The sequence below is a fragment of the Eptesicus fuscus genome, chromosome 7, assembly GCF_027574615.1.
Source record: "Eptesicus fuscus isolate TK198812 chromosome 7, DD_ASM_mEF_20220401, whole genome shotgun sequence".
Lineage (NCBI taxonomy): Eukaryota > Metazoa > Chordata > Mammalia > Chiroptera > Vespertilionidae > Eptesicus > Eptesicus fuscus.
In genome coordinates, this window is record NC_072479.1 from 101,071,827 (window position 1) to 101,099,219 (window position 27,393).

At 54.3% G+C, this 27,393-nt stretch overlaps 1 protein-coding gene across 1 annotated transcript in view; it reads left to right on the forward strand.

The window, feature by feature from the left end:
• The window catches only part of TRIOBP (TRIO and F-actin binding protein), a 53,502-nt gene that overhangs the window by 461 nt on the left and 25,648 nt on the right, over positions 1-27,393 (forward strand). Inside the window, exons 2-9 of the mRNA XM_054719501.1 lie at positions 4,082-4,221; positions 5,560-5,752; positions 6,814-6,982; positions 11,031-13,509; positions 17,661-17,775; positions 18,965-20,065; positions 22,904-22,975; positions 25,015-25,152. Coding sequence (XP_054575476.1) covers positions 4,082-4,221; positions 5,560-5,752; positions 6,814-6,982; positions 11,031-13,509; positions 17,661-17,775; positions 18,965-20,065; positions 22,904-22,975; positions 25,015-25,152 — 4,407 coding nt within the window. The remainder of the gene's footprint in view (positions 1-4,081; positions 4,222-5,559; positions 5,753-6,813; positions 6,983-11,030; positions 13,510-17,660; positions 17,776-18,964; positions 20,066-22,903; positions 22,976-25,014; positions 25,153-27,393) is intronic.

Here is a 27,393-nt window from a genome sequence, read left to right on the forward strand (position 1 = left end):
ATATCCTTTATATAAAAGGTTAAAAAGAAGGGAAGAGAAAGAGAAAAAACAGAAGTGTCGTTAAATTCTAACTAGAGAATTTGTTGGCCGAAGGTTCTGAACCTGAGTCCTGCTGTCTGTTAAAAAGGGAGGTTGGGGGAAAAGGGGGAGATTGGCAGGTGTTAGAGAGATGTTACAGATACCCCAGCAGCCACTGCAAAGTTCTCCTTGAAGGTGTTGAAGGAGTGAAGCATTTTCTCACTTTGGGATCCATATGGTCTTGGGCCAAGTCTCTGTACACATAACCCCAGAGCTCCTGGTACACACGCTGTGAGAAGTGTGGGACCGTGACTCTCCCTGGGCCCTTCAGCTTTGGTCCATCATGGCCCTGTCATTCCCAGAGGGTCCCGAGGCTCCTCGTAAGCCTGGCAGCCAGCACCATGCAGGGGGTTAGGCTCCAAAGTGACCCCTATCAGTGAGTCATTGTTCCGCTCTGGAGCCACACAGCCAGCCTTCCAGTGCCAGGTTTGCATTTCCCCGCCGTGTGACCTTGGGTCATTTACCCTCTGGCTTCACTCTCCTAAAGAGTAAAGGCAACAAGGCTTCTCACTCAGGGCATCTGGCACTGCTTAGCCTCAGTCACATGTGGCTAATTCAATACGCCTTAGTTTCCTCTCCCGCCTTCCTGATCAGGCAGACAAACCTGGGAGATTCCTTTTTGCTCGTCCTGATACCTGTAATAACAGCTTCCTTCCCCCCAAGTTCAGGGAGCATATGCCTGAAAGCTCAGTGAGTCCATCTCCCATGCAAATCACCTCTCCCAATGGGTGGAGAGATGGCAAGTCGGGAACAGAAGACATTTTGATTCAGACAGGCTTGGGTTCTAGTGTTAGTCCCACCACTTCCAGGCTGAGATGGGCCAGTTCACATGTTCACACATATTGAATGGGTGCAAACATGTGCCAGGCATTATGCTAGATGTTGGGGAAACAGTGATTAACACAGACACTGTCCCTGGTTCATGGGGCTTGATAACTAGCAAGAGAAATGAAAACTAACTAATCATGCAAAGAATTATGGTTGTTGTAAAGGTTGTAAGGAATAGCAAGTGGCATGAGGATCAATGGTTGGTTTCTCCAAGGAAATGATATTTCAGCTGCTTGGTAAAGGCTATGTGGGGACATTGGCCAGTGAAGTTGGGGGAAGAGGAGAGGGAGGGAACAGTAGGTGCAAAGGCCCTGAGGCAGAAAGGAGGAGGCACATTGGAGGATGGAGAGAGGCCACCAAAACGGGGAGGCACAGGAACTCCAGGGCAGTGCTGGAAAATGAGGTGGGGGCTGGTGTCCCCGGGCTTCCTGGCTCCTTATAGACATGCTGACTTTCAACTTTTTCCTGAGAGGCATGGGAGCCACTGAAGATTTTAAATGGGAGTGATGTGATCAGATTTGCATTTTCCAAAGTCACTTTGACTGCAGGACAGAGAATGGAGTGCAAGGAGTGAGAGTAAATCAAGGTGACCCTTGAGGAAAAGGTGTTACTCCTGCCAAAGATGATGGAGACTTTGAGATGGAGAGAAATAGACACATTTCAGAACTAATTGAACAGAGGAATCTAAAGGATTTGGTACCTGAGGAACATGGAGGGGTGAAACATGGCTGACTTCTAAGTTATTTCCTGAGGCAGGTACTTGGGATAGGAAATCCATCGGGAGTGGTTTGGGGTGGTGAGTGAGAGTTGCCTGTGGCCACACTGTAGATGAGGGAAGGTACTGAGTTATGGAGCTGAGGAGCCAGGCCTCAATGGGAGATAAAGGCTCTCGAATCATCAGGATCTGACACTGATGAAAGTCTTGCTCATGGATAAGTGGTTCAAACATGTAGAGTCACAAAATCTGTGTTTAAGAAGCATCCCCAAGCCTGGATGGGATTGTGTGGGGCCCAGCTGGAGCCTTAGTTGACCTGGGCTCCAACTCTTCCCTGGGGCCTGGAAAGATATCTCTTGGGGGTGGAACTAGTTCTGACATCTTTACCGCCTTGGAATATGCAGGAATGGCCAGGTCCCTCCCCAAAGCTTGTGCTGGCTCCCCTGGGATCCCAGCTCTGGATATGCCTCTACTCTGTTCTCAGCTGAGTCCCACAGGCCAGGGGAGGGCTTATCCCTGGAAATCACACGGCCTTGACTAGGTCATGGCCAGGTTCTGGAGGGAGGGAGGGAGCCTCGGTGGGAGGGTCGTGCTGTGTGCCAGGTACTGCACATCCCTTTTTAATGTATTTGTTCCCATGTGTGTTTAACATTCTATCGATTCAACACTAATAAAATTCTATTTCATCTTTATACGTTACCTATTATATTTAAGATGTACAGACTAGACACTGTTCTAAGCCCCTTACAAATATTAACTCCTTTCATTCTCATAACACCCCTAGGAGGTGGGTCTTCTCATTATCCTGGTTTTATAGATGAGAAAACCAGGCTCAGAGAGGGGAAGCCACAGGGCTGAGGTCACTAGCTGGGAAGTGGAGGTGCCAGGATTGGGCTTGATGTCTGTCTGAGGCCAGAGCCTGTGCTGACCCGCCAGACAGGAAATCAGAGCCAGGGACTGGAGCTGGGCTGCTCAAGTGGGTGATGGGTATGATGGGGGCTGGGGGTGAGAGCAGGAAGGAGGTGCCATGACTGGCTGGGGTCTTATTGGGCTCAGCTGGGCTGGGACCCCTTGGCAATGCCCAGCAAGCTGCTCCCGCCTCATTCATGCTGCGAGGTCCCTGGGGTGGCCCAGGCGCCAGGCCGGGCTGTGGATCTGACACCTCCCGCTACGAGCTCTGATCAGAATCTGGCTCCAAGGCAGGGGGCGAAACTGAACCCAGACGGGCTCCTCTGGCTTGGATGGCATGGCAGACACCCTCGCCCCACTCCTTGGCCTTGCCTAGGACCTGCCAGGGGCCACCTTCTTGGAACCCAGAGAGTCTGTGCCCACCTCGGGGTTGTGTCCAAGCTGTGGCCTCAGCCCTGAGCTCTGGGCTCCAGGGTCCCCAGGGAGCCCATGCCCAGGCCCCCGCCCTGCCAGCTCTCAGGTGAGCTGTGGGGATCAGGTTCCTGTGGTTTCATGTCCTGCATTGTTCTTGGCTGGGCCCCGGCTTATGAAACAGTAATGAGGGGCCCCTGCTCCCGCAGTCGGCCCCTCTAAGGTTTCTGCTGCCTCGGCCGCCGCCGCCACGGCCCAGAGTCGGGGCCTGGGAGGGCCGCAGCGTGGGGGCCTGAGCCGGAGCCCCCCGGGGACGAGGGTGCTGACAGCCGACAGCCGCCACCGCCGGAGCCCGCCGTCCAGGTAACCCGAGAGGAGGCGGGGTGCAGGGTGCTGTGGCCGCTGTCTCCCACCACCAGGGGAGGGCCCTGCCACCCCAGGAGGTGGGGAGGAATGGGGGGGCCTTCCCAGAGGTGAGCAGCCGTTCCCCCTGGGTGAGCCCAACGCCAGCCATCACAGGTGTGGCTCAGTGAGGGCGGAGGGAGCGAGAAGCCAGCAGTCAGCTCAGGGCCTCGCCTCCACCCCAGGGCCCCCTGCCCTCCTTCAGTGGGGCACATCTCTCCTCTGAGGCCTTCTTCCCCATCTCCTCCCTCAGACAGCCTCTTCCTCCCTCCCGCTGCAGGCTAGCTTAACCCTTTCTCCTCACCCTCCTTCCTCCTCCTGTTCTGGCTACAGAACGCTTTGGTTCCTTCTGTGCACTTCATGTCCTCAGGCACACACACCTACATATGTGCCAACACATGTAAAGGAACTTGCATGCACTTATGCAAACATGCACTAGTGTACCCCCCGGCCTTGCATACACATGCACGCACGTGTGCACAGTTGCACACACACAGGCCTCTAAACGCCCACATACCTGTACATACGTGTGCATACACACACTGTACCTCGGCCTGCCCTCAGCCTGGATCCCCAGGGGCGCTTCCAGCCTGATGGACAGCTCTCCTGGGAAGTCTGAGATCCTAGGAGGAGATGCCTGGAGACTTCCACAACGCCTGGTGGGGGGAGGGGCCGCGCAGGGGGAGGGGAGCCCCCACGTGGGCCATGAGGTGCCTCCTCTCTGCAACTCTGTCTCAGGAGCCCGGGAGCCCTCCAGGTGCAGAGGCACCCTACTGCGACCTGCCCTGCCGCCCGGCTGCATCTGAGGACCCGCACAGAGCCTCAGCCTCTGGGTGCCAGTCTGTGGTGGGCCTCGGCCTTGAGCCAGAGTCCGAGAGGTGGGTAGAGCTCCAGGGCCTAGGGAGGGGCTCCCTGGGGTAGCCTTCACTTACCCCACCCCACACCCCTTCACAATGGCAGCGTCTGTCTATGATGGCTGCTGGCGTGGGTCACATGGTCACTCCATAAACAGCTGGGCACACGGGCATGTTCCTGGGGCCCTAGCTCAGTTTTGATCCAGGGTGCAGAGCACCCCCGCACCCACCCTGCCGTGGGCATGGCTCACAGCCGCTCACATTTCCTTGTTCCCTTTGCACAGCTTTAAACAATTAAATAGGCTTACCACCCACCTGCCTGACTGTGCACGGCTCCAGGCTCTGGGATTCCCTCCACCACCACCCCCGACCCCCCCCCCCCCACTCCCACCCCTGTCCTGAGCTGCACTAAAGTCCCTTTGGGGCTGAGGGGCTTTGGGAGGGCATGGCTGAGGGTCTAGAAACCTGGGGTCCTGTTTCAGCTTCATCCCTGTTGGGCTGTGGGACCTTGGGCAAGTTACTCCCTCATTCTGTGCCTCAGTTTCCCCATTTGAAAAATAAGAAGAATTGAATTAAATCAGCATTGCTTTGGGATCATGTGTTCCTCACAGGCAGACATTTAAAAAAACCCAAAAAACTCTGCCATCAAATAGTTTCAGAAAGTCTGGGATCCACAGAGTTGGAAGTCTTTCTTGCAGGACTTGTCAAAGCCTTTAGTTTGCAGGGTGCATTGTATTTCTGAAGCAGGAGGTAGACGTGTGTAGTATGTCCCAAAGGTATTTGACTGCAGGCCTCTTTCTTGGGGGTCAGCACCCCTTTCCATCTTGTAGGCTAATCCGTGGGCCACTCTTTGGGGATGCTGCCAGCTCTAAGCCTGCTGAGGCCCGTGGCCACCCTCGCTGGCTTCCCCAAAGCAGGGCTTTCTCTGCAGCACCCTCCCTTGGCATCCAGACCGGTGCCCCTGTCACTGCCCCGGAGTTCTGCTACTGCTCAGAGCCCCCCATTAGCTCAGCACAGTTATGTCTGGGCTTCCTGAGCTTGGGTCCCCACTGCTGCTCCAGTGACAGGGTAGGGGCTGGCACCACAGCCCTGGTTCACAGTACAGCTCTTCCCTTTGCTAGTTCTGTGACCTTGGCCAGTCCCTTGGCCACTCTGAGCCTCAGTTTCTTCATCTGTAAAATGGGAATCATTACACTCCTTTTAAGGAGAGGCTGTTGTAGCTAAACCAGGCAGACATAGAGAGCCTTCAGTGTCAGCTCCCTCTTCCCCTGTAATGTGAGGTGTGTGTGTACCTGGGTGGGGGTGTCACTTCTTAATTCCCATTACTTTGGGGAAAAGTCCTGTGTCTGTCTCCTCTCTCAGGGGCCCATCGGCAGGGCTCCCTGCAGAGGGCCCCTCAGCCACCCCCAGGAGAAGGAGCTGGGACTCGGAGGCAGTGCCCTATCTGGAGGGCCCGGCCTCCTCCCTGTGGAGCTTCGACGAGGGCCCCGACTCTGGCACCAGCTCCAGCCCTGACTGCGACGCCCCTGATGATACCAGCAACTCGTCCTCTGTGGTGAGCTGGGGGCGGGAGGCTGAGGGCACAAGCAGATCACCCCTCCGTGCCAGCCCCAAACTCCCAGAGGAGAGCTGGGCCTCACACCAAGGACCTGGGCCAAGGGCCCCTGAAGGCCTAGTGGGCACCTCAGGCTGCCCAGACCACCCCACCTGGGAGAGGTAGGGGCCGGTGCGGGAGGGCCGGGCTCTGCCTGTGAAATAATGGAGGAAGGAGTTTCGGTTGATTGGCGCTCCATGTGAATCACCAATGGGCTCAGGTTGCCAAAAACTCTCAGGTCACAGGTCACAGAGGGCCAGGAGGTTGGGTATTTTGTCCAGAGCAAGGATGGGATTGGTCCTGGCCCTGCCTTGGTTACACACCACTGCACCCTATGACCAGCCCTGGCGGAGGACAGTGGGAAGGGAGCAGGCTGGGGGCGGAGGGGTGGGAGGGGACACCTGGGCAGGGGCAGAGCTGGGCCGTTTCGCTGAGAGAAGAAGGGAATCAGGAACTTCCTGGGCATTCACCCCTCAAAGGGCCGCCCCAGGGTAGAAGAGGCAGACCGCCTGTGAGACCTCCAGGAGGAAGTGACAGGGAAGTGATGAGGCGGCCAGCATGGGCTCAGGAAGGCTCACCGCCCTGCTTGATGGCCCTGTTTGGGGGCAAGAAAACTGAGACTCAGAGAAGGGAAGCAATTTAGTGGAAGCCATACATCCGGGAAATGGTAGGGCAAGGCTTTGAAAGTACTTCTCTCTGGATCATGGGTTGTCTCTGGGGCGGGGGACTGCTATGCCAAGGCCCTCCTACCACATGGTGTTCCCTGGGTTCAAGTCCCCTCCCACGTGAACCATTTCCCAGCTGTGTGATTTCGGGCAAGTTCTTGGCTCCACAGACTGCCTGCCTCAGGAGTTGATTGAAGATTAGTTGAGTTGACACCTGCAAAGAGCCCAGCATAGTGCTGGGTATACAGTAGGTGCCCTTTCAATGCCAGGTCCTTTCCCTTCCTTCTATACCCATCTCCTGCTGGGCGTCTCTCTTCTTAATCTCCAAGCACGCTTCCTCCTCTCCCTCCCTGGCAGGACTGGGACGTTGTCAAAAGGCGGGAGGAGGCCCCCGGCGGGGACAACAACACCGAGATGATCCCTCGGAAGCTGCAGGAGGGGTCAAGAGCTGACAGTACCCAAAGGGCTCCGTCTGTCCTCGTCCGGTCCCCTGTGGGAGGAGACACTGCGAGCCCAAGAAAGGAGGGTGAGTCCTTCTGCCTGACCAGGTTGGTTCCTGTGACTGTGGATGGAGTGATTGCTAGGGGCCATCTGGGTCCCTGGGGATGTCTCACTTTGCTGGCTCAAGTCTTAATAATAGTAACAGTCTCATATAATTATGGAGCAGGCATGATGTCCATGCAACCTGCTTGACATACATTCTCCCACAATTGGTGGGTTAGGATCTTCAGGTTGCAAGCAACAAATTAGTTGAGTAAAAAGTCTATGGGGAGCCTGACCGGCATGGCTCAGTGATTGAGTGTTGACCTACGAATCAGGAAGTCATATTTCAAGCCCCTGGTTTTAGGCTTGATCCCCAATGTGGGGCATGCAGGAGGCAGCCGATCAATGATTCTCTCTCATCATTGATGTTTCTATCTCTCTCTCCCTCTCCCTTTCTCTCTAAAATCAATAAAAACATATATGTATATTTTTAAAAAGTCTAAGGGGAGATGACTTCAGGCATAGCTGGATCCAGGTGCAAACAGTATCAGAAATCAGGCCTCTGCTCTGCTTTCTTCTGTGGGGGCTTCATTCTCAGCCAGACCCGCCCCCATAGTGACATGATGAGCAGCAGCAGTGTCAGGCTGTATCCTACTTGCTTATCAACTTCCACAAAGAGAAGGTACAATCTTCCCAACAGATGTAGCTAAAGTCCTAGGAAGGCTTCTCCAGGGGACCCAGCTTGGGTCATGTGCCCAATCAGGTGACCAGGGATAGGGTCAGCCGCCTGCCCAAACCGCATGGCTTGAGAGTGGGGAAGAGGAGACGGCCCAAAGGAGATCAGGGTGGTGTTCCCCAGGGAAGGGGAAAGACTGCTGGTCAGGCCAAGCCCAGAGATGCACATGACGCTGGCTCCCACAGCGTGGGCCCTCCCATCACTACTGCACTGTGTTGCTCCTGATCTGCGTTTCCAGCATCGTCAGGGTTTGGGGATATGGCCAGAGCATGCAGGTCCTACCCGGGTGGGCAGGCCTGGCTTCCTATGGCTCCTGTAGCATTCAATCACCAAGCATGCCAGTCCCTGCCCAGACAGCTCATCCCCCAATACAGCAGCACAGGACGGAGGAGGAGCAGAAGCGCGTGCCCTGCTGTGAGCCAAGGGCTGTGTGGGAAGTGGGGGCAGAGGACAAAGAGCTTCTTTCCAGCCAGGGAGGGACTCACAGAGGAGTGGCTCCTGGACATGGTGCTCTGGCTGAGGAAACAGCCTGCAGAGGCGTGGAGGTGTGAAGGGGAGTACTCTGGAATGTGCAGCTGGGGCATGTTGGTCAGACCACACTGGGCCAAGGAGTTTGGACTCACTTCTCTAAGTCGTCGGGAGCCATGGTAGGTTTTGGAGGAGAGGAGCGATATGATTGGACCTGTGCCTAAAGAAATTCACCAGGGCTAAGTGTGAAGGATGGAGTGGAGCAGGACGGGGCTGAGAAACCAGGTAAGGGACTGTTGCAGCCACTGTAGTGATAACTGATTCAGGCAGGAATCACCGGCTGATGCTAAATTCCTGGGTGAAAGGTTGTTGGGGAACAGGATATTCACACGATCTCAAAGTATCACCCCTCAGATTACACATCGATTACAGAGGGAAAAGGCACCTTTAGGATGGGAAGATCTGGCAGATCTTCCGTAACCAAGTGGCCGCTCAGCATCCCAGCGGGGGCAAAGTGGCGTCAGGTGCCCCCATGTGATGCACAGGCTGGGGACACAGCATCCTTTCCAAGTCTTCTGGCTAAAAATGCACCACCTGCATCTGTTCCCACCAAAATATCAGAGAAACCCAAATTGATGGACTGTTTGCAAAATAACTGTCAGGACTCTTTTTTAAAAAAAAAATTTTTTTTTAATTGATTGATCTTAGAGAGAGAGAGAGAAAGAGAAACTTCATCAGTTGCCTCCCATATGCTCCCCGACCAATAGAACTTGAAACCTTTTGGTGCATGAGGCGACACTTCAACCAGCTGAGCCACCCGGCCAGGACTCTATGGAAGACGAAAAAGGTCTGGGGAACTATTCTCAAATAAAAGAGCTTACAGAGACAGAGAAGCAAAATGCCATGTGGGATCCTGGATTGGAGCAAGGATAGGAAAAGTTATAACTATGGGAGACATTATTGTGACAGCCAGGAAACTTGAATATGAAGTGTATGTTCGATAACGGTTTCAGATCCACGCTGTATTTCCTGAGTGTGGTGATGGAAGGAGATGGTCCTTCTTCATAGGAGATGCATTAGGAGAGCATTAGGGGTGAAGTGTCATGAGGTCTTCAACTCTCACATGATTCAACAAGATAGATGATAGGAAGATAGAGAGATAGACACAGGTAGATGACAGGTAGGTAGGTAGGCAGATGGGTGAATAAAGCAGATGAGACAAACTGTTAACAGCTGGTCACTCTGGGTGAAGAATTGCTCTGTGGGTGATGGACGCACCACTCCTGTAGCCCTTCTGGAGTCCGTTGTAATTGTCCAGGGGAGAGATGGAGAAACCTGAATTAGGGCAGTGGCTGTGGGTGAGGAGGGGACAGGGACGGAGAGAGGTTTAGGAGGTGGCCTTGATGGGACGGTCCCGGATGCTGGTCTGGGTGTCTGTGTGGCTGGCGATGCCTGCTTTCAGTGACCATGGAGAACTGGGGAGGGCCAAGGTGGATCTAGAGCCCGGGAAGAGGTGTAGATTCGGGGAAGAGGTGTAGAGCCGGCTGCTCGGTGATGGGTCAGGACCATTCTCTGGCTACTCCTTTGCTGATGCCTCTTCTTCCACTTGACCCTCAAATATGGATGCCCCAAAGCCCGGTCCTGGGCTCCCTTCTCTCCTCTCTCTGACAACTTGACAACACCTGGCTTTCAATACTATCTGGAAAGATCGACATCTCCTGGGTTCACACCTCTGGCCTTGATTTCTCCCCTGACCTCTATCTAGTTCATTGTACAACTGACCTCTTCACTGGGGTGTAGGATGGCTCCTCACACTCAACACAGCTTCTTCATTTCACTCATCCGCTAAGTATTTATCAAGCACCTACTGTGTGCCAGGCCCCGTCCTAGTGCTAGAGAGCCAGAGGGGAGAAGACAGACAAGACCCAGCCCCTGGAGCTGGCCCTCCAGTGGAGAGAAGCTGACAGAAAACAGAAAGCCAGATCAGAGAGCGGCAACTGCTTTTGGGAGAATTAAGACAGGAGACAGTGAGAGCGACTGGCCAGGTGGACAGGGAGGGCCTAGTGGGAGGGGGACAGTGGCATGTGGCTGAGGTCTGAGTTCACAAGCAGAAGGAACAACCAGTGCAGAGGCCCGAAGGAGTGGACAGAGGCGCTGGGTTCGAGGAGCAGAGGAAAATGGGTGGAGAGGAGGCTGGTGTGGGGCCACCAGCCACCTAACTCTCCCTCCAAACCTGTTTCTCCTGCAGTCTGTTCTGTGTCACCACCCGCCCACAGTTAGGCCCCAAATCCTGATTCCTTTCTTTCTTCACCCTTTCTATCATCAGGAGCTCTGCTCAGCGCTGCCTTCAAAACACACCTCCAATCTGTCCCCGTCTTGCTGCCTCTACCATTACCCCCTGGCCAAGCCACCATTATTGCCAGAGCCCCTCAAGCTCTCCCGTTCCTGCTGGCCTCTTCAGTCCATTCCCCCACCCCCAACCCCCGCCCAGCAGCTGGAGCCATTTTTCAAAACATTAATCAGATCTTGTCACCTCACCGCCCCATCCCACTGCCCTGTCCCCTCAGGCCCCGGGGAGACTGTGGTGAGAATAACACACGGAGACCAAAAGCCTCCCTGGTGTGAATGGGTGATAGGCACCCGCTTTCTTGCTCTTAAACACGTGAGCAGTGGGTGGGGGGAGCCTCACTCTGTGACCTGCTGATCAAAGGCAGTCACCTCCTCTGTCCACCTGGTGGCAGGGACCCAAATTGCAGGCAGGGTGCCAAGGCCCAGGAGGAATTAGCCAAATCCAAGATGCTAGAAACTCCTTGACACCCCTCTTGGGGCATCTCTCAGTTTGCAAAGCACACTCTCCCCTCACCTTGAATCGCCTCTTCTCTCTTAGATACTGGTGGCGGGAGCCGAAGCGCCGGGCAGCACTGGGCGAAGCTCCGGGGAGAAAGTGGGTCCTTCTTGGAGCGGCACCGGGCTTCCTCTGCGACACCACAGAGCGGACCTCGAAGTACCACCCCCCAGGCTTCCCCTCTCCATCGCGCTGCCCAAAGGGACGCTGCCCAGACTGATCCCCCCCGAGCTTCCTCTCCCTCCCAACCAGCCCAACGGGACCACCCCAGAACCTCATCCACCCAGCAGGACACGCACAGGGCTTCTTCCGCACAGCAGAGCACTCCCAGGACGGCCTCTCCCTCAAGAACCGCCCAACGAGACCACTCCAGGACCTCATCCACCCAACGGAGCAACCCTCGAGTTTCCTCTTCCCCCAGAGCCGCCCAACAGGACAACTCCAGAACCTCTTCTACCCAACAGGACAACCCGCAGACTTCTTTTTCTGCCTGTACTTCTCCACAGGAAAACTCCAGAACATCCTGTGCCCAGAGGGACCACCCCAGAGGCCCCTCCCCCAACCGGACCACCCAGCGGGAAAACTCCAGAACTTCCTGTGCCCAGAGGGACCACCCCAGAGGCCCCTCCCCCAACCGGACCACCCAGCGGGAAAACTCCAGAACTTCCTGTGCCCAGAGGGACCACCCCAGAGGCCCCTCCCCCAACCGGACCACCCAGCGGGAAAACTCCAGAACTTCCTGTTCCCAGAGAGACAACCCCAGAGGCCCCTCCCCCAACCGGACCACCCAGCGGGAAAACTCCAGAACTTCCTGTGTCCAGAGGGACAACCCCAGAGGCCCCTCTCCCAACCGGACCACCCAGCGGGAAAGCTCCAGAACTTCCTGTGCCCAGAGGGACCACCCCAGAGGCCCCTCCCCCAACCGGACCACCCAGCGGGAAAGCTCCAGAACTTCCTGTGTCCAGAAGGACAACCCCAGAGGCCCGTCTCCCAACCGGACCACCCAGCGGGAAAGCTCCAGAACTTCCTGTGCCCAGAAGGACCACCCCAGAGGCCCCTCCCCCAACCGGACCACCCAGCGGGAAAGCTCCAGAACTTCCTGTGCTCAGCAGAACACCCCCAGAACCTCTTCTACCCAACGGAACAACCCACAGTCCTCTTCCTTCCGGCGGGACAACCCCGGGAGCTCCTCCCCTCAGTGCTGCACCCCAAAGAACAATCCTGGGCCATCATCTCCCCATCGCTCCACTCAACGGAACAACCCCAGGAATTCTTCTCCCCATCGTACTAACAAAGACATCCCCTGGGCCTCCTTCCCCCTCCGGCCCACCCAGAGTGATGGCCCCCGAACCTCCTCCCCATCCCGCTCCAAGCAAAGTGAGGTTCCCTGGGCATCTATCGCCCTCCGGCCAACCCAAGCTGACAGGCCTCAGACCTCGTCTCCCACCAAACCAGCTCAGCGTGACTCCCCCCAGTCCTCCTCGGGCCCTCCCCAGCACAACTCACCAGCCCGGGCCTCTTCTTCCTCGCACAACCCCGGTCCCCACAGTGCCCCCCGGACTTCCACGCCTTTGTACCTCACCCGAGGGGCATCCCAGACCTCTTTCGAGTCCTCCCAGCCTCCATGTGCTGTGTGCATTGGGCACCGGGATGCCCCCCGAGCCTCTTCGCCTCCTCGCTATTTGCAATATGACCCGTTTCCCTTCTTCCCAGACCCCCATGCCTCTGAGAGTGAATCAACTCACCATGAGCCTCCCTATATCCCCCCAGCCGTGTGCATTGGACACCGGGATGCTCCCCGGGCCTCCTCACCCCCTCGCCACACCCAGTTTGACCCCTTCCCCTTCCTCCCAGACACATCAGATGCTGAGAACCTGTCGCCCCAGCACGACCCTCCCCAGTTCCCCCCACCGGTGTGTATCGGATACCGCGATGCACCCCGGGCCTCCTCCCCTCCGCGCCAGGCCCCTGAGCCCTCCCTCTTGTTCCAGGATTTCCCCAGGGCCAGCACCGAGAGCCTTGTCCCCTCCACAGACTCCCTGCACGAGCCCCCCCACATCCCCACCCCTGTGTGCATTGGGCACCGAGATGCACCATCCTTCTCATCCCCCCCACGCCAGGCCCCTGAGCCCTCCCTCTTCTTTCAGGACCCCCCTGGGACTAGTATGGAGAGCCTGGCCCCCTCCACTGATTCTCTGCATGGCTCCCCAATGCTGCCCCCCCAAGTGTGCATTGGGCACCGGGATGCACCTCGAGCCTCCTCCCCACCCCGCCACCCACCCAGTGACTTAGCCCTCCTGGCACCCTCACCTCCTCCAGGCAGCTCAGGGGGCTCCCGGGGCTCAGCACCCCCTGGGGAGACCAGGCACAACTTGGAGAGGGAGGAGTACACCGTGCTGGCTGACGTGCCCCCACCCAGGAGGCTGGCACAGAGGGAGCCAGGGCCCCAGGGCAGCAACGGGGGCCGAACCCGCAGCCCTGGCCGCGCAGAGGTGGAGCGCCTCTTCGGGCAAGAGCGCAGGTGAGCCCAGGGTGGGGTCAGCCAGGTGGGCTGGGGAGGAGCCTCGGCAGCAGGACAGGTGGAAGTTTCAAGGCTTAGGTTGCCAGATGGAAAGGGTTGTCCCCTGCGCTGCCACTTACTGGCTGTGTGACCTTGGGCAAGTCACTTCATCTCTCTTTCCCTAAGTTAAGAGTTTTTTTTGACGATGAAGTGATATTGTGCATAACCTGGTGGTTAAGAGCAAAGACCAGGGTCAGGCAAGCTGGGTTCAATCCTGGGTCAAAGCCACTCCCCATCTTTGTGACCTGGTAAAGTTATTGCCTGAAATTTCCTCATCTGTAAAATTTGAACGTTCTACATTAATTGAAATGCGGTTAAGCTCTCAAACCCTTAATTTGCTCCATAGTCACAGGTTTGTTTATTTCCCCCCCTCCTTACGTGAGGGAAGAGTGCCCATGATTTTCTTCTGCCTTAACAAAGAAAACTCATGGCTACCCATGCCTCTTGGAAAAGAGATGTCAGTTTAAAATATATAGCCAGAGCATTGTTGTAATTAAGAGAACTCAGAATCACAGACTTCTTAGAGGTTAAAGGTTACTTTCCTGGGATGTGGTGAGCAGCCTAAGTCCAGGTATCCTGCGAGTGCTCCGTGCTCCGTCCTGGGGCCGTTCACACAGCCTGGGGGCGGGGGAACAGTGAGTGCCCCCGCTCTGGCTGAGATCTCTCTCCAGCAGTCCCAGCCTCAGGAGTTCTCAGGACCAGGTTTGGAATTCCATTAGTCAGGGTTGAAAGAACAGCAAACAGTAGGTCTGGAAGTCTCGACGCTTTCAGTGTATAATGAATTATAGTGTATCTTCCAAGACCCAGTTGTACAACCATCACCACCACCCAAATTTAGAACATTTCCATCACCCTAAATAGCAGGTAATATTTTGCATGCAGAATTCCTCTCTCTGTTGTCCCTGAGGCAACATTTTATCTTAGATTGAATTTGTGTTTGAAATCTTATCTTTTATTCTTCAGATTTCCTTTTCTTTCTTGTTTTTGTTTTTGTTTTGTTAATCCTCACCTGAGGATATTTCCCCATTGATTTTTAGAGATAGTGGAAGGGAGGGGAGAAGACAGAAAGAGAAAAAGGGCATTGTGGGAGACACCATTGACTGATTGGCTGCCTCCTAGGGACTGAGCGACCCTTCGGTCCTAAGGCTCAGCTAGGGCTCACATTTCCTTTTACAGTAACTTCAGTCCGTTTACTATCCAGATGACAACCTTTAAGGTCTCCAGCATTAATATAATTATTTCTTTGGTCTTTTTTAAATTAAAAATATACTAATTTTTAAAGCAGTTTTGGGTTCACAGCAAAATTGAGAGGAAAGTACAGAGAATTCCCATACATCCCATTTCCCCCACACATGCCTGGACTCAGCTCACTATCAGCAGCCCCGACCAGAGGGTGCATTTGCTACAAACCATGAACCGATACTGACACGTCATGAGCATCCAAAGTCCATAGTTTACATTGGGTTCACTCCTGGTGCTGTACATGCTGTGGGTTTGGACAAATATACAATGACATGGATCCACTATTATGGTATCATACGGAATAGTTTCACTGCCCTAAAAACCCCTTTGTCTTTGCCTCTTTACGACTACTATTTTTAGTCAGACGTCAGTTTGTGTACTTTAACTTTTATCTGATAACTCAGTAGGAACACTAAAGTCTTTAAATCAAAGTTTAATTTTCTTTTTTTCCTACTAGGGTAACTTTTAGAAGGATAAAGGTTTATAATAAAAGTCCAGAATATGTTTATACTTTTATTAATCATTTAATTGTTTTTACGCATATACTTTTATTCATTTTATTTTATTCTTTGAAATAGATTATTTACCTTTTTTAGCTTTATTGAAGTATAGTTGATATATAAAAATTGCATATGCTTAAGTATATATTTTGGAGAAATAGATGACTTAACTTTTTAACCAAGGTTTTATAACTCTACTGAGTAATTAAATTTTCTCCTGTTGTATGGCACTTTTTGCAAGTAGAAAACCATTCGTAATCTGAAAATGAAATTTAAAAACCTATTTAAGTATCTGGAAGACTGAAATTTATGAGTGGGTGACTATAGACAGTACGTTTATTATTTTCTCCTATTTCATTTAACATGTATTTATTGAGCATCTACTCTGTCCAAGCATTGTACTAACTAAGCCTGGAAATTTTTCCTTAACGGCTCTCACATTAAAGCATTAGGAATTTTGGCTTGATATCTTCATTTTCTTTTCCCCTGGATGCCTTTGGAATCTCTTATCTTACAATCACATAAGCACTTCCTAGTCTCTTAAATTCAACACAGAGCCTTCATGGAATTTGCTGGACTTGACAGCTTTGTCCTTTCAACTTTGTGGAGGTGGAAGAGCTCATCCCAGCTTCCAAAGGAAGTGCATTTCCTTTATCAGCCCTGTGCAGCCACATCAGCCTCAGGAACAGGTGGCCCGAGGGCCCTATTGCTGCCCAGATTCTACCTGAGTCTTCACTCCTATCTCTCAATTCCTCATGGAGCCGGGGCTCCTCAGGAGGAACTGACAAGCTGGAGTTTATATGGAAAATGCACTCACTTGGAGAGAACACACACGTGCCTGGCTACCCCACACGGAGTATTCTCCATCGCTGTCACAGTCACATTTCGGGCTTTTGCTTCACAGAGGCTCCTGCACCCTGGTTCTGGCAGAAAACCCCCTAAGGCCTCAGATCTCTCAGAGCAAGGAACCTCTCTTGCTTCAAATTAGGTTAAAAATGGAACCTGATCAGGTAGCCCTCAAACTTAGAAACATTTAGTCCAGTGGGAAGCTTTGGTTCCCTGTGAGTCAACTGCTAAAAACTCTAGTTACTTTATGGATTTGATTTTAGTGACATTGGTAAAAGCCATAAGACAACAACAGACCCCAAGCCCATGATTTGTTTTCGCTCCGAAGCCTCTCTCGGGTTCCAGCATGGCTCCCAAGCTGGGGGCAGACTCCAAGCCCGGTCCCCTCCCAGACCCAAGTGGAGGTTCCTCTTACTTTCCTCTTTGCTGGCTCTGTCAAGGCTCAGCACCAGGTCATCTATTTCAGGCTACTCCCAGGCCACCAGAGATACAGCTCCATTTGTCCATGTAGATGGAGCCAGACTCAAACCCTGTTGGACTAGATACCCAGTGGAGCCGCCCGGTCTTTTGTTTTGACCCCTTACATGTGGGAGTGGAGAGACGGGCCCAGAATCTGTTTGGTATTCCTACGTGCAATACCAGAGATGTCAGTTAAGTATTAATAGCCATGGCTACCAATGACTAAGTAAGACAGCTAAGTGGAACTAAGGACTTTTACCAGCTTAGAGCTTATCTTTGACAGACGTGGCAACAACGCCTGAAGCCTAGGTGTCTTGGAAACGACCTTTTATGCTGGCCTTCCTGGAGTTGTGTAGGAAGAGGGAACATTTCTTCTTTCTGATCTTGCTAAGAGCTCTGTTACCAATAGCTAGGATGGCCCAGAGTTTTCCAGGCCAAGTGCAGGAATCTTGTCAGTACTGAGGAGGAAAAGGGTGGGCCTGGGAAGTCAAAAACTTACCATGTAGACTGAAGGATGGCAGAGAGAATGGAATATGAGGGCGTGAACATTCTGCAGCTCCCGTCCCCGCCTCACGGGGTGCGTGGGATGAGATGAGGTGGTACAAGTGCTTGGCACCTGGAACACAACAAGTGCTCAATAAATGTTTGCCGTTACAATCATGTGTACACAGTGCCTGGTGACCAGTAGGTGCTCAATAAACCTTAATTCCCACAAAGACCAGTCTAACCTTTGTTTGGGTTGAGAGATGGGCGTTGGCTGGGTGGCAGTCAGAAACAGGAGGTACTGAGAGAGACAGGAGGCAGTCAAGGCCAAGGCTGAGCCCCCACCTTTGCTCATCCCTTTTCCCATTTAATCTCCACAACAGCCCCGTGAGGCAGGTAGAGCAGTGTCGCCCATTTTTCAGAAGGGGATACTGAGGCCCTGAGAGGCTCAGACCTCCCTTAGGGCTCTTCAGCTGTGCGTCTCCTATATCTCCTCCCGTTGGGGGTGGGAGTAGAGGCGGTGGGTGCTGGGAGTGGGACAGCCCCAAGGGCCCTCAGAGGGGCGGCTGCATTTGCTCATAGGAAGTCCGAGGCACCAGGGACCTTCCAGGCCCGGGACGAGGGGCGGTCGCAGCGGCCCGGCCAAGGTCAGAGCCAGCTTCTCCGGAGACAGTCCAGCCCTGCCCTCAGCAGGGAGGTGAGCACTGCCAGCCTGCCCTGGGCCCCTGCACCCCAAGGGGCGAGCCACTGCTTTCCCCCTCCCCCAGGTGCCAGGCTGGGTCCTGGGAAGGGAGGTCCTTTATGAAAGTGTCAGAGCCCCAATCACGGGTGTCCAGCTTTCCCCTCTCCCAAAGAGCCAGCAGCTCTTGGCAAAATTGAGAAGGACACAAGTTAGTCCTTTGAAGACGGCCCTTCCTTGTTGTTTCCTTTCTTCATTAGGTAGCTGCTATCTTGAGTTTTCAGGGAAAGCCTCGGACTCAATAGTCCGCCTCTAAGGGCTATCCCTTCCAGGGTGGGGATTTATATATATTTATATATTTTTAAAAATATATATATATTTTTGCCGAAACCGGTTTGGCTCAGTGGATAGAACATCGGCCTGCGGACTGAAGGGTCCCAGGTTCGATTCCGGTCAAAGGCACATACCTTGGTTGTGGGCACATTCCCAGTGGGGTGTGTGCAGGAGGCAGCTGATCGATGTCTCTCTCTCATCGATGTTTCTAACTCTCTATCCCTCTCCCTTCCTCAGTAAAAAATCAATCGAATATATTAAAAAATATATATATATACACACACACATATATATATATATATATATATATATATATATATATATATATTGATTTCAGAGAGGAAGGGAGAGACAGAAACATCAATGATGAGAGAGAATCATTGATTAGCTGCCTCCTGCACGCCCCCCACTGGGGAACAAGCCCACAACCTGGGAATTGGACTGTGATCTCCTGGTTCCTAGGTCGATGCTCAACCACTGAACCATGCCGGCTGAGCGGGATTTATATTTTTAAAGAAACTCTTAGAGGGCAAGGCCTGAGCCAGTGGAAGGGAGTGTTGGTGTGGAAATTCGTGCACCTGATAGCCCTGGTTGGAATCAATATCGTGGGGGAGGGGGAAGCCGGGACAGTGAGCAGCTCTTTGCAGATCTCTTTCTGGAACTGCGGAAAGTGGGTGAGAGGGAAGAGCAGACACCCCCCGGGAGGGAGCGTAGAGACTGTAGGTGCTTTTTGACCTGCTTTAATCCAAGCTGCTGTGAGGACACAGCCTGCCTCTCCCTGTGGCCTGGCCAAGAGCCCAGTGTCCTGAGCTCCTCGACAGAGTCCACCTGGTCAGGGTCCTGGAGCCTCACCCACCCCTCACCTCATCCTCAGGTAACCACACCCCTTGCGAAGCAGGCAGAACCAGCCCGGAGGAGCCGTGCAGAGCCCCCTCCTCCCAGGAGACCTGAGGGGGACCTGCGGCTCCAGGGGTCCTCGCCGCCCCCAAGAACATCAGCCAGGACTTCTGAGAGGGAGCGGCGAACAGAGAAACCTCCAGAGAGAGGCCGAGCAGGCCCAAGACAGCCTCTGGGTGGGTGGCAGAGTCAGGAGGAGCTGCCTGGGGCCCGGGGTCCTCACAGACACTTGGAAAGAGGCTGGAGCAGCCAGGAGGAGGGCCCAGGCCTGGGGGGCTGGCAAGGACTTGGGGAGCCCAGCGGGGGCACTACCAGAGCCTTGGAGGGAACATGGAGGGGCCCTCTCAGGGAGTCTGAGGAGAGCTGGGGGCAGTCAGAGGCCTGGGAGAAGCCCCCCAGTAACGGGCTGCAGAAGCCCCCTGACAGGCCAGCTCAAAGGGGCCGGGGCGCCCTGCAGGAGCTGTTCGGTCCTCCCCAGCCTATGAGCCTCCCAGAGAACACCCGGGAAGGCCCAGCAGAGTTCTCGAATTCCTGGAGGCCTGAGACAGTCACTGCTATGGGCCGGGGAACTGAGGGCGCATGCCCACACCTGCATGGCCCTGAGAGGCGCCTCGAGCTTGACTGGAGGGACCTGCTGAGCCTTCTTGGGATGCCCAGAGAGGGGGCCTGGGCCCGCACAGAGGAGCCAATGCCTGCTGCCCGTCTTCCAAGGCTGGACTGGGAAGGCCTCCTGGAGCTCCTGCAGGCCCAGCTGCCCCGAAAGGACCCAGCTGGACATTGGGGTGGCCCAGTCACAGCTCCAGGGCCAGAGCCGGGTTCCCCAGGCACAAAGGATGCCCTTGAACGAGAGCAACAAAGCCAGCCTGCCAGCTGGGCAGAAACCACCCTAGTCAATGGACACAGCCCCGAGCAGTGGCCCCAGAGCTTGGACCAGCTGCCCAGCCCTGCCTGCATCTCCACCCAGTGGCCAAAGACCAAAGTAACGGGTGGACCAGAGACCTCAACTATGGCTGGTCTGGAGACGAGCCAGCTGGGGAGTAGGAGCCCTGCAGAAGGCCCCAGCTCAGCAGACTGGGAGGTAAGTCAGTCTCAAAGCTCGGCCCTAATCCTCCCTCCTGACCAAAACCTTTCCCAGTCACCAAAATGGCCATTGGTGATAATGGCCAACCCTCCAGTGAGAATTTACTGTGTGCTACGCCCTGGTGTGAATGACCTACGGGTATTTTCCTCATTTAATTTCCATAGCAACCTCATGAGAAAGCCACTGTTCATTTACAAATAAGGAAACTGAGATAGAGAGGTCAAGCCACTTGCCCAAAACCACACAGCGGGTAAGGGCTGGGGCAGGGGTGAACCACAGGTCTGCTCAGTGCAGATCACCTGAGGCCTCAAGCAAGATGCTCTGTCCAGGGCCTTCTCCCCTCCCGGCCCCACAACACCTGGTTTGTGTTGTCCTGGTGGCTCTTAGCTGACTTTGGCCGGCATTGTAGCCAGTGCGGTCATGTCCCCTCCCCTTGCTGTATTCCAGGTTCCTCACAGTCCAGAACAGCCTCACTTACCCCTCTCTGGTCCTTACAGCTCCTTTCAGGCACAGTGAAGAGGTTGTATCTGCTCACTGAGTGAGTCGGCTGCTGAGACAGGTTGCTTAAATGAGGACCCATGTGCAAAGTAAGCTCAATGCCTGGCACATAGTAGGTGCGCACCAAGTCCCTTCCCTGCCTTCTTGGCCCAGGGCAGGGTCACAGAGTCAGTGGTACTCTGGTGCTGCCTGGAGCACTTATCTGGAGGTGATGGGCTGGGAGGGTTCTGGAGGCCAGAGCCCTGCAGCCTGCCTCAGCTCCCTGGAACATAGCACATGGTTTGGGACTCCTAGCCCATCTTGGCCCCAGTCTTCCCCTACAAAATAGGACCAAATCCTTCCCTGACAGGTACCACTGGGATGATTTTCAATGTGCAAAGATGATGGTGGGGTTTGTGGTGTGCCGGGCCCTGGGCTGGGCACTTTACATGCTCTGCCATGTACAAGGTTCAGACCCATTAGGCATTTGCCAGGAGTCACACCTGTATAAGTCCACGGCAGGACTAGGGAGTCCCTCCCCCGTATTTCTGGCTTTTATCCATTTGTCCTCTAATCAATTCAATGCATAGACACCAGAGAGGCCAGGATAAGCCAATGTGGTTCTGCCCTCAGGACAAAGGAGGAATTTGGGGTCCCCACACAGGAATTTGCTGTCAGGCTTCCTGGGGAGGCAGGTGGACCACTCGTAGCTCAGGGAGGGTGCCATGCTGTGTCCCAGTGAATGCTGGGATGCCGGATCAAAGAGAAGAGGGAGACCAGGGAGATTCTTCAGCTAGAGTTACTCCGCAGTGAGGCTCAGGGGTCCCGGGGAGGTTAGGAGATGGTGACTGGGGAGGGCCAGGAACACCACATGCTTAAGGGCATTTCTACGCACACTCGCGCGCGTGTGTGTGCGCGCACACACACACACACACACACACACACATGCGCGCGTGCACATGCACACACACACACACACACACACACATGCACACGCATTTCCACAGATGACATCAGGCATTCACTAGGTCCTGCTGGGGCTCCAGCTGCTCACCTCTATGAAAATCCTTGGCACGGCATTCAAGGCCTCCGGGCCTTCCTTTCACCCAGGTTTGCGCTCTGGTTGTGCTGAGCTGGCTGCAGGGCCCTGTGAGCACATCTCCCTGCCTTTGTGCATGCTATTCCCATTGCCCAGGATGCTCTTTCTCTCCCTCTTCACTGAACGCCGACCACTGTGCAAGTCAGATCAGGTGCCCTGCTCTGAGCCACTTTCCCCAGGTTGGTGATGTCTTCCTTCTGGGCTTGGTAGTTCTCCCTTCATCTGGTCATGCTCAGTTGTCATTTCCCCATAAGAAACATGAGCTCTGTAGGGCAGCTGTGCCTTTTTTCTCTCTGTATCCCTGGCTCCTGGCCCAGGGCCTGACACAGTGGAAGAGGTCAGCTCAGTGGATGGTTGACCAGTGAATACAGGGATGCTTAAGTGCATGCAAGCCCTGGCTGGTGTTGCTAAGTGGTTCGAGCATTCGCCCACGTACTGAAGGGTTGTGGGTTTGATTCCTGGTCAAGGGCATGTACCTAGTTTCAGGTCTGATCCCTGGCCCTGGCTGGGGCATGTGCAGGAGCCAACCAATTGATGTGTCTCTCCCACATTGATGTTTCTCTCTCTCTCTCTCCTCCCTCCCTCTCTCACTTCCACTCTCTCTAAAAATCAATGGAAAAAATATCCTTGGATGAAATTAACCAAAAAAAGAAAAAAAAAAGATAGAATATGGGGGGGAGTGGGTAGACGGTAGATAAATAATTGAAAATGGGTATCTGAATGGACGATGGAAAGGACATATATGCTGGACAAATAATAAATAGATGCTGCATGGATGATAGATGGGTAGATAAATATATAGATAGATGGGTGATGAATGGAATAGATAATAGATATTAGATGGATGGATGTTGCTTAGATGATGGATGGGGTGATGAATGGATGGATGGATGGATGTTGGGTAGAATATGGATGGATAGATGGATGGATGTTGCATGGATGGGTAAATGTGGAATATGGATGATGGATGGTGAATGAATGTTAGAAGGATAGGTAGACGGACTGAGGAAGGATACATGGATGTAGGATGGATGGATAGATGATGAATAGAGGATGGATGTATAAATGGGAAAATGGATGTTGGATAGAGGAGAAGGTGGATAATGTAGGGTGTATGTTGGATGGTTGGATGGGTACATAGATCTATGGATGTTGGATCCAGATGGATGTTGGATGATGAATGGATAGATAAGAAGGTGGATAGACGGGTGGAAACTGGGGAATAACTTGGACTAAGCGGTGTTCTTTCTTATCTCCAGTTCCAATCAAAGGAGCCTGAGGAGTCAGAACCGAGAGGAGACTCATTGACTGACCAGAAGCGGGCAGACTCGGTAGTTGGGTCTTGGGTGTGGACACCTGGGGAGGGGAGTGGAAGGGATGGGAAATCAGATTGGAGATGGGTTCATCCAGACCAAGGCGGATCTGTGCATGACGGGGCCTTGAGAAGAGGGGCTCTGGTGGAGCTGGGTGACAGAGCCACCTTCTGGCTTGGGGATCGGGGGAGGACTTGAGCCCAGGGCTCTGCTTTTAACTTGCTAGAATGCCCTAAAAGGTAAGCTAAAACGCCCCCCACCCCCCACCCCACTCGGACAAATAGCAGTTTGGCTGCAATGGTCTCTGAAGGCAAGGTCCTTCTGGCTCTGGAGGGCTGCCAGGCTGGGAGAAAGGGTAGAGCTTCTAGGAGCTGGAGCAAGAGAAGCGTTGAAGGGGGCTGAGGAAATGCCACACTCAGCCAGGTCTGGAGCATCTCCAGGATCCTGGGGCAGGACAGATGTGTGCAGGGGTGGGACCCACTGAGGCTGCTCTGAGGCCTGGCTGCAGCTGTAGTGCATTGCTTTGTCCCGCCCCTCCCCCTGACCTGCCAAACAGACTGTTCTCCTCACCCTCAGCCTCCAGAGAGGTGAGGTCAGAGCTCAGGGCCTGGGGCCGAGGGAGGGAGGCAGGGAGGAGACAGGCTGTTTGGGGTTGTGCTTTCCTTATCCTGCTGCTCTCTGTCCCACATGCCGCCTGATTGGGGTGTCTGACTGGCAGCCTGGAGCCCGGACTCTGGCCCTGCTGCTTGTCAGAGCTGGGGGGATTCTGCCCAGCCCCTCACTGTGCAGATGAGAAAACAGGGGCAGGGGTGTTGTCCCAGGTCATACAGTTGGTGGCTGAACTCAAAGTAGAACCGGGGCTTGGAACCTCCACCCAGCTCTCTCTCTGCGCCCCGCAAGCCGCTTCCTGGTCCTGCCCTGATTCCCTGCATGGCCTTGCACAGCAGCAGCAATGTCCCATGTGTTTGGTGGGCCAGTCTTCCCGACAGGTGGCTGTAGGAGTTTGTGAAATGAGAGGGGACAGGGGACTGGTCACTAAAGGCACTTCTAGCTCTCACAGGGGCTCCGGCAACTTTGCACTTCCTCTTTTTGGGTTATTTCTTCATACTTCCTGGGGCCAGGGTTTCGTGAACAAAGAGGAAATAGCAATACAGGGGTCCCTCTAGTCTCCACAAAACGGGCCCATCCCAGCAACACGGAAAGCCTCTCAATCACCCCCAGGCAGCCAGGGCTACACAGAATTGATAGCAGCCTCATTCATTCATTCACTCATTCATTCACCTTCACTTAGTGAGCACCATCTGCATGCCTGGGTGTGGGCGGAGTGACTCAGGGGGCCAGCATGGAGCGCACGGTCTAGGGGCCAGCACTGTGATGGGACGTGGTGGCAGGGGGGCCGTCCTTCCCCAAAGCCCTCCTGCACCTCTGCTTTCATGCTTCATGTTCTGCCTCCAGTGAATCTCCGGATCCGGAGGTTGGGACACCTGGGCTCTGTCTTCCTTCCACCTGCTCTGTGACTTGGGGCAAATGCTTTTGCTTCGCTGGGCCTGTTCCTCCAAAGGGGGCTCACTTGGGGGTCCTACCAGGATGGGAGGACAGGTGACCGTGGGAGTCTGTGATCCATTCCTTTCACCAAGGTGAGGAGAGTAGGCAGGTGGAGGGCTTGGGGCTAGAGGGGCCTTGTGTGACCCCTTGGCCCCAGGTGGCTGTGCCAGGGGGAAGAGGGTCCAGAGTTCCCACATCTGTAGATATTTTAGGAGAGGTTAGAAATATGTAATTATATGTTAACTCTCTGGATTATTTAACACTGGAACCTGAGGCAGAAAACCCCTCCTGCCGGCCACATGGGGTGCGACATGGGGTTAGAGCCCTGTCAAGCAGACACCATGTAGCATGAAACAGGTACCAAGCTCTGTTCTCACAGCTCTGTGAGAGGAGAACAGGGGAACCCTGGGCCTTTAGGTGGGCCCGGCAGGAGGGGCAGGGGAGGCTGTAGCCAGGGACTTTCCCATCCCACCAAAGGGACCTGGGGGCCAACACTGGACCCTGTTTGACAGGCAGACAAGAGGCCAGCGGAGGGCAAGTCTGGGAGCCCACTCAAGGGCCGACTGGTGACCTCATGGCGGATGCCCGGGGACCGGCCCACGCTGTTCAATCCGTTCCTGCTCTCCCTGGGGGTCCTCAGGTGGCAAAGGGTAGGCTGGCTCCAGTGGGGTGGGAGGGGTGAGGGTGGGGAGCGGGGGAGGAGAGGGAGGAGGTTGGTGTTAGTCAAAGAGGAGAGAGTGGAGGCTGGGAGGGCAGGATTTGGGGGCCCACATGAGAAAGGAGGGAAAAGCAGAGTCCTGAGCCCTCATGGCCTCTGCGAGTGAGTGGGTTGCCCACTCCAGGGTGAGGGGTGACTGAATGAGCTTCAGAGCTGAAAGCTCCCAGTCAGCAACCGGCCAGAGAGCCAGGTTGGGGGGAGGGGGAGGGGGAGGGGGGGAGGAGGGCCCTGTGAGGGGCTCTGGGATTGCAAAGTGTGTCTCAGTCCTGGGCCTGAGCCAGTTTCACAAACATCTGGCATTACGTAACCCATCCCCTGCCCAGCGAGGGCTGTAAACACTCAGGCCTCTGGTTTGGGGTTTCCTCAAGGGCAGGAGGGGAGGCAGCTGTGACTTGCTCCCTCCGGCCCCTTCACAGCCAGAGAGAAAGGGGCTGGCTCATGCGGCCTCTTCTCTCAGTGACAGGCTGACTGTCACCCTCTGGCTGGCACTGGGCCCAGCCCTGGGCTGGGCACGTTAAAGACATACACCCATTTTACAAAGGAAGGGACTAAGTCTCAGGGAGGTGAGTTGACTTGCCTGAGGTCAAAAAGCTGGGGTTTAGAGGAGCCAGCTTCTCGGTGACTTTCCTCATTCCGAGATGAGAGAATGGCTGCAGCTGAACTCACTGAGCCTTGGTTGCCACATCTGTCTAAGGGGGCAGGGACTCTATGGAGACACTCAGGGCTGCAGGGAGGGCCTGGGAGATCAGGATGCACAGAGGTGTGATGGGGGCAGGCTGGCCAAATACCAACTTCCCCATCCACTTCATAATTTCCTCTCTGCTGCCTTTTGGGAATTAGTAAGAGGGTATTGAGAACATGTTACCTGGGCAGGGTGGTACTTTCAAGCCATGGACAGGAATTACCTTATGAGACTACCTTATCAACGGGAAGTGGGTCTGGCAGGTGAAGTCCCGAGTGAAGAGAAATGGGGAAAGGACTCTGGGATAAGGATGCTGCTGCTGATCACTAGCATTTATTGTGCACCTACTATGTGCTCAGCTGTGTTCAATGCCTGGCATGCCTTACCACCAGGCATACCAGGTACGGTTTATATTGTCCATGTTACAGACAAGAAAATGAGGCTCAGAGAAGACAAAAAATCACTGTTGTAGATCCCACTTGGGGCAGGGTGGAGATTTAAACCCTACTCTGGTTGCCCTCATGCCCCCCCCCCCCGCCTCCCCGCCACAACTGTGCATCTGGATCTCCCTGCCTTCTTGCAGGCTCAAGAGTCCTCATTAGACAGGTGTGGCAGCTGAGGCTTGGTGAGTTTGCAGTGGTTCTTGCATCGGGGAACGAGGAGAATCAGGAGGTGAGGGATAGACTGCCAGTGGAGCCGCCCAGACAGTTACTTAGAGTAGTTGCAAACTTCTCCTGAGCTAGGTAGTGACATTAGTCCAAGCTTAAGAACCAGGAAGCCTGGGCTTGAATTCTGTCTCTGCGCTAACTTGTGTGGCTTTGGGCCATTGTCTCCCTTTTCTGAGCCTCCCATTGCTATTCTTGACAGAGTACTAGTTTAAGACGGAATCACCCCAAAGTTGGGTGGCCCTGTGTAATAACTCTCTCCTGGGTCCCTGAGCCTGTGCTCTCTCTCTCCTGCGAGGGCAGGTTGTGGTAAGGTAGTCATTTCTCCATTTGTGCATTCATTCATTTAACCCATGTTTGCTAAGGACCTGTTGTGGGCTGGAGCTCTGAGACAGAGACAAAAAAACACTTCATCCCTGCCCACAAGGAGCTCATGGTCTGGTGAGAACACTGACATGTATGTGGTTAGAACACTGTGGTTATCACGTTATGGGGGAGTGTACAGATGTAGGGAGCACTGGGTGGGAAGGTGACGCAGCGAGCATCAGACAAGGAGATTGTAACTGTGCTGGGGCACTTGGGTTTCCTCTGCACCAAGACGTGAAGAGTGAGGAGGTGTTTTCCAGGCAAACAAACAGTTGGAGGGAGAGGCGGGAGAGAGGGGGAGTGGATGTGTGCGCTCTGGGGTGCGGGGAGTGAGGGTACAGAGAACAGGAAAGGAAGTGTTTCAGACGCAGGAGAGAACAACGTGTGCAGTCCCACCAAGGTACAGAGGGCCTGCTCATTCTGGGAATTCTCAGTAGTCCAGCACTGTGGACCCTAGCAT